The sequence below is a fragment of the Tursiops truncatus genome, chromosome 4 (assembly GCF_011762595.2).
Source record: "Tursiops truncatus isolate mTurTru1 chromosome 4, mTurTru1.mat.Y, whole genome shotgun sequence".
Taxonomy (NCBI): Eukaryota; Metazoa; Chordata; class Mammalia; order Artiodactyla; family Delphinidae; genus Tursiops; species Tursiops truncatus.
The window spans coordinates 136,067,724-136,080,127 of NC_047037.1; the positions used below are offsets into that span (position 1 = coordinate 136,067,724).

Here is a 12,404-nt window from a genome sequence, read left to right on the forward strand (position 1 = left end):
AAGAGAAAGGACAGGCTTTATGCCCACCGGCCCGGAGCAGCGGGAACCAAACACCAACCCCGCCACGGGCGCAGCGAGCTCTCGACAGAGGGAGCACCGGGCGCTGCGTGGCTTTGCACATACGTCATCCCAAGCGTCCAGGGGAATCAGTGTAGATGCTACACTGGCGGGACTGCCTAAGTAAGCTGGTCTTCTCACCTTGGAACATGCTGTAAGGCCTCAGCTTCCCCAAACACTCTCCTTGTCCTTCGTCTTTACTGCAGAGAATCTTCTAGAATCCTGTCAATTCACGTGTACTCTTTGGCTTTATTTTTACATTTCCTACCATTCTTAATGCAAAAGTGGACTCCAAACCGGCCCACCGCTGTCTGGGGACACGTCTCCCAGCCCAGGCAAGAAACAATGTTCAGAAACAGCAAGCAGTCTAACTGTAGCTCCTTTGGATACTGGTTGGTTTCCCTACAACACCTGTTCAAACATTCCTCTTTTACCTTTCAGCAAACAGGAGTCTTCTCCCCAGCTCTCCAGCCGCTAAGGGTAAGCTTACTGACAGAAAGAGGGGCGTGCATGACGAGGGAGTCCCCGAAGAGAGTCCAGCCTGGGTCCCTCCCCAGTATGAAGAGCGAGGCGGGCAGCCCTGCAGCGCAGGGCTCAGCTGGGGAAGGGGCTGGGGGTCAGCCCGTCCAGGACCCCGCCTGCGGCCCAAGGACAACGTCCCCGTGTGTGGCTGTCACCTTCGCCAAGCATCAGCCGGGACAGGAGTTGTGCCCCAGCAGCGCGCACCCTGTTCCTTTCCTTTCTGTTCCTTGATGATGGCCAGGCACCGGAACAGCCCCTGGCCCTGCCCGGCACCATCCCTCCCCAGGTCCTCTAACCACCTCGCGGTCCTCCCTGGCTGGGGGCACCGTGAACTGGGCTGGAGGACGCCACGGGCCTGGCCGTGCACACGAAGCCCCCTGCGGTCAAGGTGAAGGGGTACACCCAGATGTGTGCCTAACGCAGGACGCGGGGCTCACCCCACCCGCACCCGAGACCCAGAGCCTGACCTCGCCAGCCACGCGACAGCAACCCAGGGGCTACGAGAGGCTGCGGCGCTCAATGACCGTGGGCCACCTCCTCCCTGGGGGACCCCCCCAGCTGATGGGGCGGCCACTGCGCAAGCCCCCAAACAGAACTAACAGGAGCCACGAGGACAAAAGCATCAGTGATGTCTTGGCTGAGGGACTGAGGGCGTTATTTCTATGGAAGAATCACAGGCACCTCATTAAATCTTATATGGACACTTAGTAAGTCTGACAAATATAACACACAGAAAACAGAGGTGCCTAATGCATAGTATAGCAGAAAAAATAATTTTTGGACCTTTTTTGAAGTTTACGTAGGAAAAACAAGTTGAGAAATCAACAGACAAGCTCCTCCTCAACTTCAAATCAAAGTGCAGCCGACCTTTGAACAACGCCGCCCCTGCACACGGCTGACAGTCTGCATAGAGTTTACAGGCTGCCCCTTATCCAGCAGTTCCTCCACAGCTGTTCTGCGTCTGCAGGTTCACCCAACCACGGCTCATGCAGCACTGCAGTGTATGCTCCCGAATAAACACCCGTTTCAGCACACGGTGTGCAGCGTGGCAGGGAGCACCCCGGGGGACGCGCGGGGCTGGCACGAGGCTGTGGCCGGGAGGCTCCTGGTGGCTGCAGGCACTGACTCTGCACTCGAGGCCCTGGGGCCTCTGGATTGTGTATAGTGGGCATATACCACCTACTCAATAACCATACACAGTTTTTGAGAAAAAACATGGTACCTTGTCAGCTCGGGTCAAGTCTGACCCTATGTCATCTTTCAGCTGACCGTGCTCTGTATTCGGTGAACAGCTGGGTCTGTCGCCCTCATTTCTATTGACGAGGGTGTCCTGACCCCATTATGTTCTTGCTACAATATAACGTTTCAGATAAAGCACTCGAGGGCTCCACTGTATTAGACTGTGCTTCTAGCCTGCCGGGCTGGCGGGGCTCCGGGGCTCACGCTCACACAAGGGCACAGCAAGGTCCGAGAAGCACCCCGTGATGCCAGGTGTGACCACCTTTCCCTCTCTTAAAACAAAGAGCATACACTCAGCTTCGGTGATGAAATTCTACTTACTTAATTTTTTTTTTTTTGGCTGTACCATGCAGTTCGCAGAATCTTAGTTCCCAGACCAGACACTGAACCTGGGCCACGGCAGTGAAAGCACCAAGTCCTAACCACTGGACCGGCAAGGAGTTCCCTCTACTTTCTTCAATTTTAAATTACATTATTTGTAATTATTTAAAGTAAAATCGCAGTCTAATTAAAAAAAGAAGATTGTCTCTGGACTAGTAATAATGTATGTTAGAAGATTTAGGGGGACTATGACATTAAGAAAACACACTGGCCTCAGGGACTGTGCTCCCATTTCTCAATGAAATGGGTATAAAAACAATCATTTACCAAAAGCTCCTTATTCTATCTATGCACCAGTGAGCCTGCGCATGACACGGAGCCCGGGGACACTTCTGTGGTCTTTTGGTCAGTCTGCAGAAGGTCGTGTCAGCCAGGGCAGAGGCCCGAGGGTCCGTCCTGCTGTGTCTCTGTGGTGGGGAGTAAGCTCTCCACTGAACTTTGTAAGCATGAACATTTTATTAGGATGAATGCACCATCAAAATACTTTATAAGAACACTTAAAACCATGGAAAGGTTCATAATACAAAGTGAAGGGAGGAAAAGCAGGATAGAAAACTGCATCTGTCACGTGATTCAGATCTTGTGGTCAAAATATCTACCCACGCATTCATGGACGCATTCATGGAAAATGGCCGACACACCCTCAGCTGCTGGAGCTAAAGCCCTCGGGAAGATTACCGTTCACACTGGGCTGTCTCAGGTCTCGCGTCTCCGTCAGATGCCAGCCCATCAGGGAGCCGACCTGACCTCCTCATGCGCCCGGCCGGCTGGTCCCTGGCTGAGTTAGTGTCCTTCACAGAGCTCGTGGTCACCTACCCAGCCCACGCTGTCTCCCTGGGTGGGTGGGGGGGAGGGTGACACAAGTTCCTCGGAGCCGGGACTGCTCACCGGGGACCCTCAGCGCCACACAGCTGCTCTGCCTGCGTTTTTGTTGAGTGACCGAAGGACTGGGTGCTCTGGGCTGCATCTGACCCCAGCAGACCAGCAGGCCTGTCCCCTCCGGTGGCTGCACCCCTCCCGGGGGCACCCCAAGGGCAGCACACGTACCCACTTTGAAGTTGGTGGTCTCCAGTGTCGGGCAGGTGAAGAGCCGGGGGAAGACCATGTATATGGGGACAGAGAGGCCCCGACACACGTCCCCGTCGGCGATCTGAATGTTCTGAATCTCTGTGGCATCGCGGGCGTACCCTTCTGCACAGCCTGGAGCAGGGAGAAAGCATCACGCGGTCAGAACACAGCAAACGTCCAAACAGGCTGAGCCACAGGCCCTGCCTGAGTCTAGGAGAGCCTGCATCAGCCCACTCACCTGCTCTCCCCCCCTCTCTGCAGGATTCTGGAGTCCTCCCTCCCTCCACATCCCACGCTCCTCAAACATACGTTTCTTGGAATCGAGAGGCGAGCTTGTGGCTAAGGGCTGGCGGCAGCGGGGGCAGGGAGGATGGAGGGAAAGAACGGGAGACGGGGACGGAGTGGGGACCTTACCGCAGGTCTCCACGCGCACCAGCTGCAGCTCGATGCTTTTGATGGCGGCCTCCGAGCTCTCCACCACCAGCTCTCCCGTTAGTGGCTGTGTGATAACACAGTTGGTCGAGTTGAGATGTCCTCTGATGAGAAATTTGGGGAGCAGGGCTCTCTAAAACAAGACAAATACAGACACATCAGGAGTGGGAGGCGCCAGGAGAAGGTACTCAAGTCACTTTGGTACAAATAAAAACTGAAAACAGGGTCAGATAATTTTTATAAAATCCACTGGGACCCTGGTTTACAAAATGGGAAGCAAGGTACAACAGTACTTACATTTTCTGTCAACTTAAGTAACAGACTGAATTATTCAACAGCTATCTACAGGCGTAAGGCACCTGATGTTGCTGGCACGGAATGCCCAGCTCTCTCACAGAAGCATCCTGATTGCCTAGATCAGGTCTGGAGCACTCCTTCTCACCAAGGACACGACATAAAAATGTCTAAAGAAGTTGCTGACAGTGTTTAAGGACAACCAAAAGGAAAAAAAGAGGTTTTAAAAAGATAATCAATTTTTAAATGTTCCCAATTATACAATTTTGAAAAACCAAGACATTAACTTTATTTCAAGGAAATTTGAAGAGAACAATTTTCTTCAGTGCTTGACTAAAAAACCTATGGACCTTTTCTCTTCAGACAGAGGAAAATGGTCATGGGTGAGTGACGATGCCACGGGAAAAACAGAACTAAAGAGTTAGAGACATCTGTCCTAGCAGTCTTTCCTATGGCTGTGTCCCAGTTACTGCAGGTAATTCAGAGTTTAGAACACCATTGTCCAACAAACATAATGGAAACCACAAATGTGAAGCAACTGTGTAATTTAAAATTTTCTAGTAGCCACATTAAAAAAGTAAAAGGAAACAGGTAAAATTAATCAATATATCCAAAATATTATCAGTTCCACACATCAGCACTTTACAGTTATGAATGATGTTTCACATTCTCTTTTTCATACCGAGTCTTTGAAACCCAGTCAGTATCTCACCCTGAATCTCACCTCGATCTGACCAGCCCCACCTCAAGGGTCAGTGGGTCATGCGTGGGTGGTGCCCTGTACTGGAGGTCAAGAGCAAGGGCGCTCTGTACCTGGTAGCCCCCAAAGCCAAAGAACTCTAAAAAAAGTCTTGATTCAAGACAGAATTCTAAAAAAAACTGAAAGAGGCTATTTGTTTAGAAAAAGGAAAAGCAGTAGCAGTTCCCATTAAAATTCTCTTAGGCAACTGCATGTTTCCAATCAAGGTTCAAATTCCTGAGAAGAAAATCTGACTGGCCTACTGGGGTCACTGCTCCAGAAACCAGAGAAGGGAGAGATGTTCAATGGATTTCTGAAAGGCTCCCCATGACACACCCCACCTCAGCTGTGCCTCTCGCAAGATGAAGCCAACAATCCTCCCAAATTGGCCTTTGACCCGACCCCAGTCAGGAGGGTCCAGGGAGCAGAATGCAGGGTTAGGGTAGGGGGGAAAGGCACGTCCACAAAAGACAAGTGACCAAGGGCCCAGCTGAAAAACCAGGGTATGCGGCCCCCCTGACAGGCAGTGGCAGCCCCGGGGCTCAGGGAAGGGGGTCTCTGGCCACAGTGCAATAAAACTGGGAGAAGACAGTAAAAAATTATAAACATATACCCTCTCTTTTAAAAACCATCCTTCTGCTAAGTAGTTACCGAATTTAAAAAGAAAGTAAAATTGAAAATACAGACTATTTCGGGTAGAGGCAAAAATTTCCTCTTGCTGATGACTTGATACCCAAGTAAAGAACAGGTGGGCAACAGTCTGTCAGTGGGATCCGGTTACTAAGAAAGCCTCCCTGGCACTGGTGTGTAAGGAACACGTTACCTCTTTGACATTCTGTAAGGTTTCAGGCGTGACAGTGAAGGCCACGGGACTCGGAGTCAGTTTCCGCTTCTGAGGCTACAGAGGAGGAGAAACCAAACTCAGCAGAGAGTCCACAGGTCAGACTTGCCTTTCCCCATTTAAGGAAACACAAGGTAGCATCGTGAACCAGGAAGACCTTGGCACTAAGAGGCAGGACGCTTGGATTCTAAACACAGTTCGGCCAAGAAACAAGGAAGGCTGTGTGCTGTCCAAGGTCCTCATCCCCGTGACTCAGTTTCCTCATCTGTAAGATGAGGGGACAGGCTTCTTAGTCTCTAAGGTCCCTTTCAGGTCCAGAATTTAAAAACAGAGCAGTATTGTTGGGAGACATTTATTCTGAACCTCTTTCTGAGAATAAAAGCCACTGAATCGGCACCATGACCCTGTGCAGAGCTGTTACCGGCCCTGGTCCCACTTCACAGGTGACAGTGAGGCACAGAGGGCTCAAATGGTGGCTCAAGCATGGGGCAGAGCTGAGGCCCAAACCCAGGCAGCCTGGCTCCAAGGCCGGTGCAGTTAGCCACTCGGCTGTACAACTGTCTACCAGGAAGAATCACACCTATAACGTAGTTATATGTGAACATAATTAATTATATGTTGCCGTAAGTAGTTAGCAAGGATCATCTCCACATTACATACGTGCGGGATCCATCAGTACAGCCAAGCTTCACGGGGCCTGCCCAGTGTCGTTTACTCATGGGCTGGGGCCCAAAGGCCACTGGCGCCCAGATGGCCGGGGAGCCGTGGAGGAGAAAGGGCACCGACTGATTTGCCAAGTTCACCCAGTCACCAAAAGCTTATTCTAGAAAACATTCTTCCTGAATATATTCTTTTTACTAATAGGTTCATGAACGTGTTCTTTAGGGAGTAATGTATTCCTCCTCACAGTATACAGAGGAGTATGTAACTTCATGGACTACGGGTCACAGCATGGTTTGGCTTCTAGTGAAATCAGTCCCGAAGACTCTTGAAGGCCGCGTGCGGGCGGGCCCCCAGGAGCAGGCAGGAAGCCCGAGCTCTGCGGCCACCCGTGGGCCGGGGGCCAGGGTCTGCGGGCCCAGCTCTGGGCGGGGGGCTGGGTTCGGGCTCATTCTTCTTCACAAAGTTGGAGGCGCTTTTGATTTAGCACCTAAAATGGCAGGTGACTTTTTTAGGGGATAATCTACATGCGAAAAAGTTTTTTTGCTTCACTTTGAAAACCCTTGATGGAAAAAGGGAAAATATCCATCTAAATCAAGTTAACTTCCAAAAAGGATAAATATTTTCATCATATTTTACATAAAATATTGTATCACTGAAAGAAATACTTAACACTATGATTATTAAAAATTTATAAACAGGGAAACTACAAATATTGGAAATCCTAAAAAGTCGCGAAATGATGCAAGGGCATCAGCGATTTTGCCAATCTTATGCACAAGGAATCTGTCTTACATTTTCACTTAATCATCACTAAAAGATACCCATGGACATTTCATAATAGCGTAAAAGGCCCTGCCCCAAAGGACCTGGAGAGGCTGAGACACAAAGGGATCCAGGGCCGTGGGCACGACTACTCACCACCATGTGTCACCTGCAGCCCTGGCACGTGAGAGGAATTTTTAAGGACACTCTGTCACTGCAAAGTACTAGCAGAAGGTGTCAGGAGAGGTTCCTCACCCCGGCCCGAGCAGCCCTGCATGTTCTTGCTGTACAGGCCGAGAATGCAAGGCCCTGGCCTTCTCTCCCTGGGCTGGGCCATTTCCCCCAGCTGTTCGCTGAAGCTGCCTTGAGGGACGAGGTGAGGTCTCCCTCCAGGACAACGAGCAGGCTTGCTCACTGCCTGCTGTAACAAAGGCGGATTCCCCAGCTTGGGGCTCCACAGCTGAGGCACAAACCCCTCAGGTGCAGTGCCCCTTTGGGCCCGTGGCGTCACCCCACAGGGCTCTGGCCCAGGGGAATGACACACATGCTGACACCAGCCATGCCGGGAGAAATCCAGTCCCCTGTCTCTAACCCAGGAGTCCCAAGTCTCTCCCCAGCATCCACGAAACACTACCAGGCTAACTTATTGCTTGTAAGTGGGGTCCAGTCCCAGACCCCACAGAGGATTCCTATTACTGAGCCCAGAGCCCCCGAGTGCAGCTTACAGCAGAGTGGACGATGAATTCACAGGTCTTGGTCAAGTCCTTGGCCAGCAGGGACCGCCTCATGTCACAGCGCAGGGTATACTGGAGGGAAAGGCAGAGGAGAATACATCCTTTCAGATGGTTTGCTTTCATCCAGGAATTTCTTACAAAGAGGCAAGTCAGTCAACATGTTTTAGGGAAACTTTGTCCAATTAATGTGTTATATGAAATTAATGTACATAATGGGGGGAGTTAATGCTCAGAACAAAAACAGTGCTATTAAAAAAACACTTTAAGGTTATTCCTCAGACCATTCCCAAGGCCATTCTGTAGCTGGACCCCCTGGAATACAGGTGCAGAGCCTCCCTTGTAACACAGGACAGACCAGAGAGGCAGAGCAGGAAGGGCAGGCCTGGAGCAGCAGCTCGCTCACACCCGGTCCTCTGCCTTACCGGACGAGCCCAGACAAGGAGCACAGCTTCCCTGAGCTTCAGCTTCCTGCTCGCTAACACCACCTTAGTGAGGACCCAGCGAGGTAACGTGTGGTAAGCCAAGGCCTGGCACACAGCAGCTCTGGGTAAAACGGCTGCTGTTTTGTAGTAAGGACGAGAAAACACAGCAGCAGGACTGCAAACCCCTGGACGGCATCTAGACTTCACAGGCCAACCTGGGAGATGTGGGTCAGCCCCTGACTCGCTCTCACTCGCTGCGTTCTCTGCATGGGCGGCACCGCGCTGGGTGCCAGCGCAAGGGCAGAGCTGCGCCCCACGTGGGGAAGGGAAGCGATGCTAGTGACAGTGCTGAGTCCTGGAGCCCAGGCCTCCAGGGCATCTCAAAATGAGCTCTTCATATCTTAACCTTAGGAGGAAAAAAGAGGGGAAAGCCTTTGCAAAATTGTCATTTTAGAAAATTCAAATGTATGCAAACGTAAAGAGAAGCGTATAAGGAAGCCCCAGATCCATCAGCCAGCTTCCCCAACGGGCAGTCCTGTTCTTCTCCTCGGCCCTCCCCCATTGGCCAGCAAAGACGTATCCTGCGAGCAAAAGAACGTGGACAGGAAAGGGATGGAGCATCACGCTTGCTTTGAACTTGGCCGTATTCAACTCCTCTGCTGTCCCTGTGCTGTCCTTCTGAACTAGCCACTGCCGGTGCACCTGCTGCAATGGGGCCCTGAGCCGAAAGCTTGGCTTCACCCGGGACTGTCCCTTCACATCCCTGTCCACGACAGACTGCGTGGTAACAAAACTCTACAGCACGATCACTGTCTTAATGTTAATCTTAAACAAAAAATCACAGAACGTATGTTGGATAAAGTGAGCTGTTGTTTTAATCATCCGAGAAAAACATTAAAATAATTTGTAGAACTGGAACTATATGCACAGTTGAGTCAAGAAGCTACAACTATTATGACCAATCTGTCCACGTTAAACAAGAAGCTGCTATGTATTTAAGGTACTCCTGGGAGATTAAAACATTAAAGAAAAAAAGAATCAACCTTGGTCTGCAAGGGCCTTCATATATATATACAGAGATATAGATATAGATATAGATATTCTCTATCGAGATTTCAATCTGGTCTCCCCAACCAGACAAGCTCAGCGAGGGCTGTACCATATATGTATATGCTATGTTTGTGTGTATAATATACAATATATACATGCACGTATGCATGTCCATTGTCTCTCTCCTGTACAGCCCACACGCTGCCTAGAAGAGGCAGCATTTCATTCGGGCTTTGCCTGGTCTCCTTGATGGTTTTCCCGATGGGAACGTCCCTTCCTCATTTTCAGTCTCAGGGCTTTGGGCGGGGCTGATTTCCCCCCATCCCACGGGGGTGTGGAAGTGACCAGAAAGGCAGGACTGTTGCTTGGCCACGGGAAACAGTCCCTTCTGCTGGGGCTGCCAGGCCAGGAGATTGTAAGCCTGTGGCCGCCGGCCAACAACCAGCTTCACCCCCAAGAACACCGAGCTGGGGGCTGACCGGTGCCCGCCCTGGCCTAGACGGTCCCCTGGAATTGAGAGTTCCATGATCCAATATCCCTTTTTTGGCTAAGCCAGTTTGAGCTGGATTTCTATAACTTGCAGATGAGAGAGTGTAACGGGCACCAACTTTTGGTCACTGAAGGTTTTTAAGTGTGAAAGCAATAATTACTAATATAAGGCAGCTGGTGGTAAGTGGGGGGAAGGGGAGAAAGATGGAGAAAAGAGGAAAAACACTGAGATTATGTTTTAGGAATTGTGTTAAGTTCTTAAATTTTTTTTCTTTTTTTTTTGGCCACACAGCACAGCTTGTGGGATCTTAGTTCCCGGACCAGGGATGGAACCCGTGGCCCCTGCAGTGGAGGCACAGAGTCCTGACCACTGGACCGCCAGGGAAGTCCCACGTTAAGTTCTTTCACATGTACTTTCTCAATTAATTCTGATAACACAAATGTAAGAACTGTTGACAAAATATAAGGATAGTCACCACTAATTCATTTATTTAATCATTCAGAAAATATTTACTTGGCATGTTCTATGAGCCAGGCACTACGCTAAGTACTTCACACCAAGGCCGCATCAACCCCCCAGGAAGAGGGGTCATGAAGGCTGCTTGGGGTCACAGAGGTGGGATCTGAATTTATACCTGCCTGCCTGCTGCTGAAACCCATGCTCTGAATCTTTACGCAATACTGTAACTCCAGCCCAGATCCGTCTGCTGCAAAGCCCTGGATCTTTTCGCTCTATCATGATCCTTCCCCGTTATTAAGGAGTGATCTACACGGTGTGAGCTACAGGAGGTCAGAGGGGGTCACGAGGGTCAGACTTGAGCAGGGCTCCAAGAGGAGGTGCAAGATACGATCTTTTTATTTTTATTTTTTATGGACGCGCAGCATGCAGGACCTTAGTCCCCTGACCGGGGATGGAACCCGTGCCCCCTGCAGTGGAAGCGCGGAGTCTTAACCACTGGACCGCGCGGGAACTCTCAAGATTTGATTTTTTTCGACTGTCAGTAAACACAGGACAGGAACGAGGAACGAAAACGCGTGTCAACAGATTTAAAGCAGACTCCTAGAAAGGAGTCTGTCAACAGGAGGACTACCATCTCTACCATTTGATTCTGAACACACAATTTCAGCAGACATGTTGGTACTGCTGTATTTTGTGTTTTACGGTATAAAACCTTGCTAGTATGGCCACAAGAGTAAAACAACCATAATAAAACTTCCCTGTGATTTAAACAACTTTTAAAGGAAAAAGTGGCTGCACAGGGGACGACTAGAAAGTCTGCCGGCTTCCTGTATGCTCTGTCTACTAACAAGGATGAGAAATGGATGCAGGATGGCTGAAAAGAAGAATCAGAGCAAACAGGATCAAGCCCTCTAAGAAGTTACCACGAGTCCAGCCCCTGCAAGCTGACAATTTAATACCGGCTACATTTTAAATCCTTTATTCTGCCTTATGATTTTTCCTGTTTTTACATTATGTTACTATAACACAGTTCAGAGGATAAATGCAAAATGTCTTTGCACCCGTATAATCTGAGAAAGATGTTATTAGGGCTCAACAACAACACTTTCTATCCCAAGTCACACACCCGGGACTCTTCACGGGAAGCTCGATAAGCGATGGCACTGAGAAGGTGACGCCCCGTGTGGCGCCTCTCCGCAGAGCACCTGCTCCACTGTCCAACAAGGAGGGTAGAAAAAGCCCCATCTAGAGACTGAGTGAACTGATGAATGAAAAAGAGATCAAGAAGCTATAATCCTAGTTTCTCTCAAGAAGTATATTTCTCAAAAGAAGCAATGACAAATTTGAATAAGAGCTGACAATTTGATGATATTGGGGAATTTTTATTCATTCTGATAGCTGTGAAAATAGTTAACTGGGATTATGTAGAAGAATGTCCCTATTTTTTGGTGATAGATATTGAAGTATTTTGAAACGAACTGTCAAGATTCTGTAACTAACTTTGAAATGATTCAGAAAAAAAAATAAATACAGATGAAACAAAGGTGGCAAAATTCTAATAAATGTTGAATCTAGTGCTAAGTGTAAGGTGACAAGCTCTTATAAATTTGAGGTTGAGAAGACATCTCCACATTTTCAGAAATTTATGAGATATCTGGGGAGGTGCAGGATTCCAAGTTGTAGCCTTCTGAGGTTAACCCTCAAAGTGGTAAAATCTGATGACCGAAATAAAGGGGGTCGGGGTGATTGTTTACCTTACTAAAGACTTAACCACATGTGAACTCTTCTTCTGCATTTTAGCTAGTTTCCAACTTACACACAGCTACACAGGAACCCAAGTTTTGTATGTATATCTGTCTGGTTTCTTGTCAATATTTGGAAAAGGGTGAGATTTCCAATTTTATTTTAAACAAATTAATCTTTTAACAAGAATGATCAACACAGGAAAAGAAAGTGACAAGTAAGAAGTATGACCACAGAGACTCTGACGTTATTCTATTCAGTTTCTAACGAATATATGCTTCTGTTGCTAAGTGAGCAGCATCAAAGAACGACTGTGCGGGGAAAGCAGGTTGATGCTGATTCCGGCAAGAGAATACAAATAATTTTGAAAATGCAACGTTTGAGATATTTTCAGTCTCGCTAAAAAGTAAAAAGGCAATACTTCCTTTCATGGTGAAAGTATTCCCAGCCTAGAAAGCTGGTCAGAGGATGCGGGTCTCTACAGCAGCGACCTGTATGTCTATGCAAG

At 49.0% G+C, this 12,404-nt stretch overlaps 1 protein-coding gene across 6 annotated transcripts in view; it reads right to left on the bottom strand.

Annotated features, from left to right (window-relative positions):
• Nucleotides 1–12,404, bottom strand: part of VPS26C (VPS26 endosomal protein sorting factor C) — a 70,452-nt gene that overhangs the window by 21,274 nt on the left and 36,774 nt on the right. For 3 of the 6 annotated variants that reach the window (XR_012331612.1, XM_033856072.2, XM_033856070.2), the window contains exons 4-7: nucleotides 7,724–7,804; nucleotides 5,556–5,630; nucleotides 3,682–3,832; nucleotides 3,247–3,399 (exon numbers count right to left, since the gene is read on the bottom strand). Coding sequence is in view for 5 of the 6 variants with exons in the window: in XM_033856072.2 (XP_033711963.1) it covers nucleotides 3,247–3,399; nucleotides 3,682–3,832; nucleotides 5,556–5,630; nucleotides 7,724–7,804 (460 nt within the window). In the remaining variant the exon portion in view is untranslated. Of the gene's footprint in view, nucleotide 1; nucleotides 280–2,636; nucleotides 3,034–3,246; nucleotides 3,400–3,681; nucleotides 3,833–5,555; nucleotides 5,631–7,723; nucleotides 7,805–12,404 lie in introns of those variants that run through there. The other 3 variants (XM_073804500.1, XM_033856071.2, XM_033856073.2) reach the window with 3 other exon arrangements.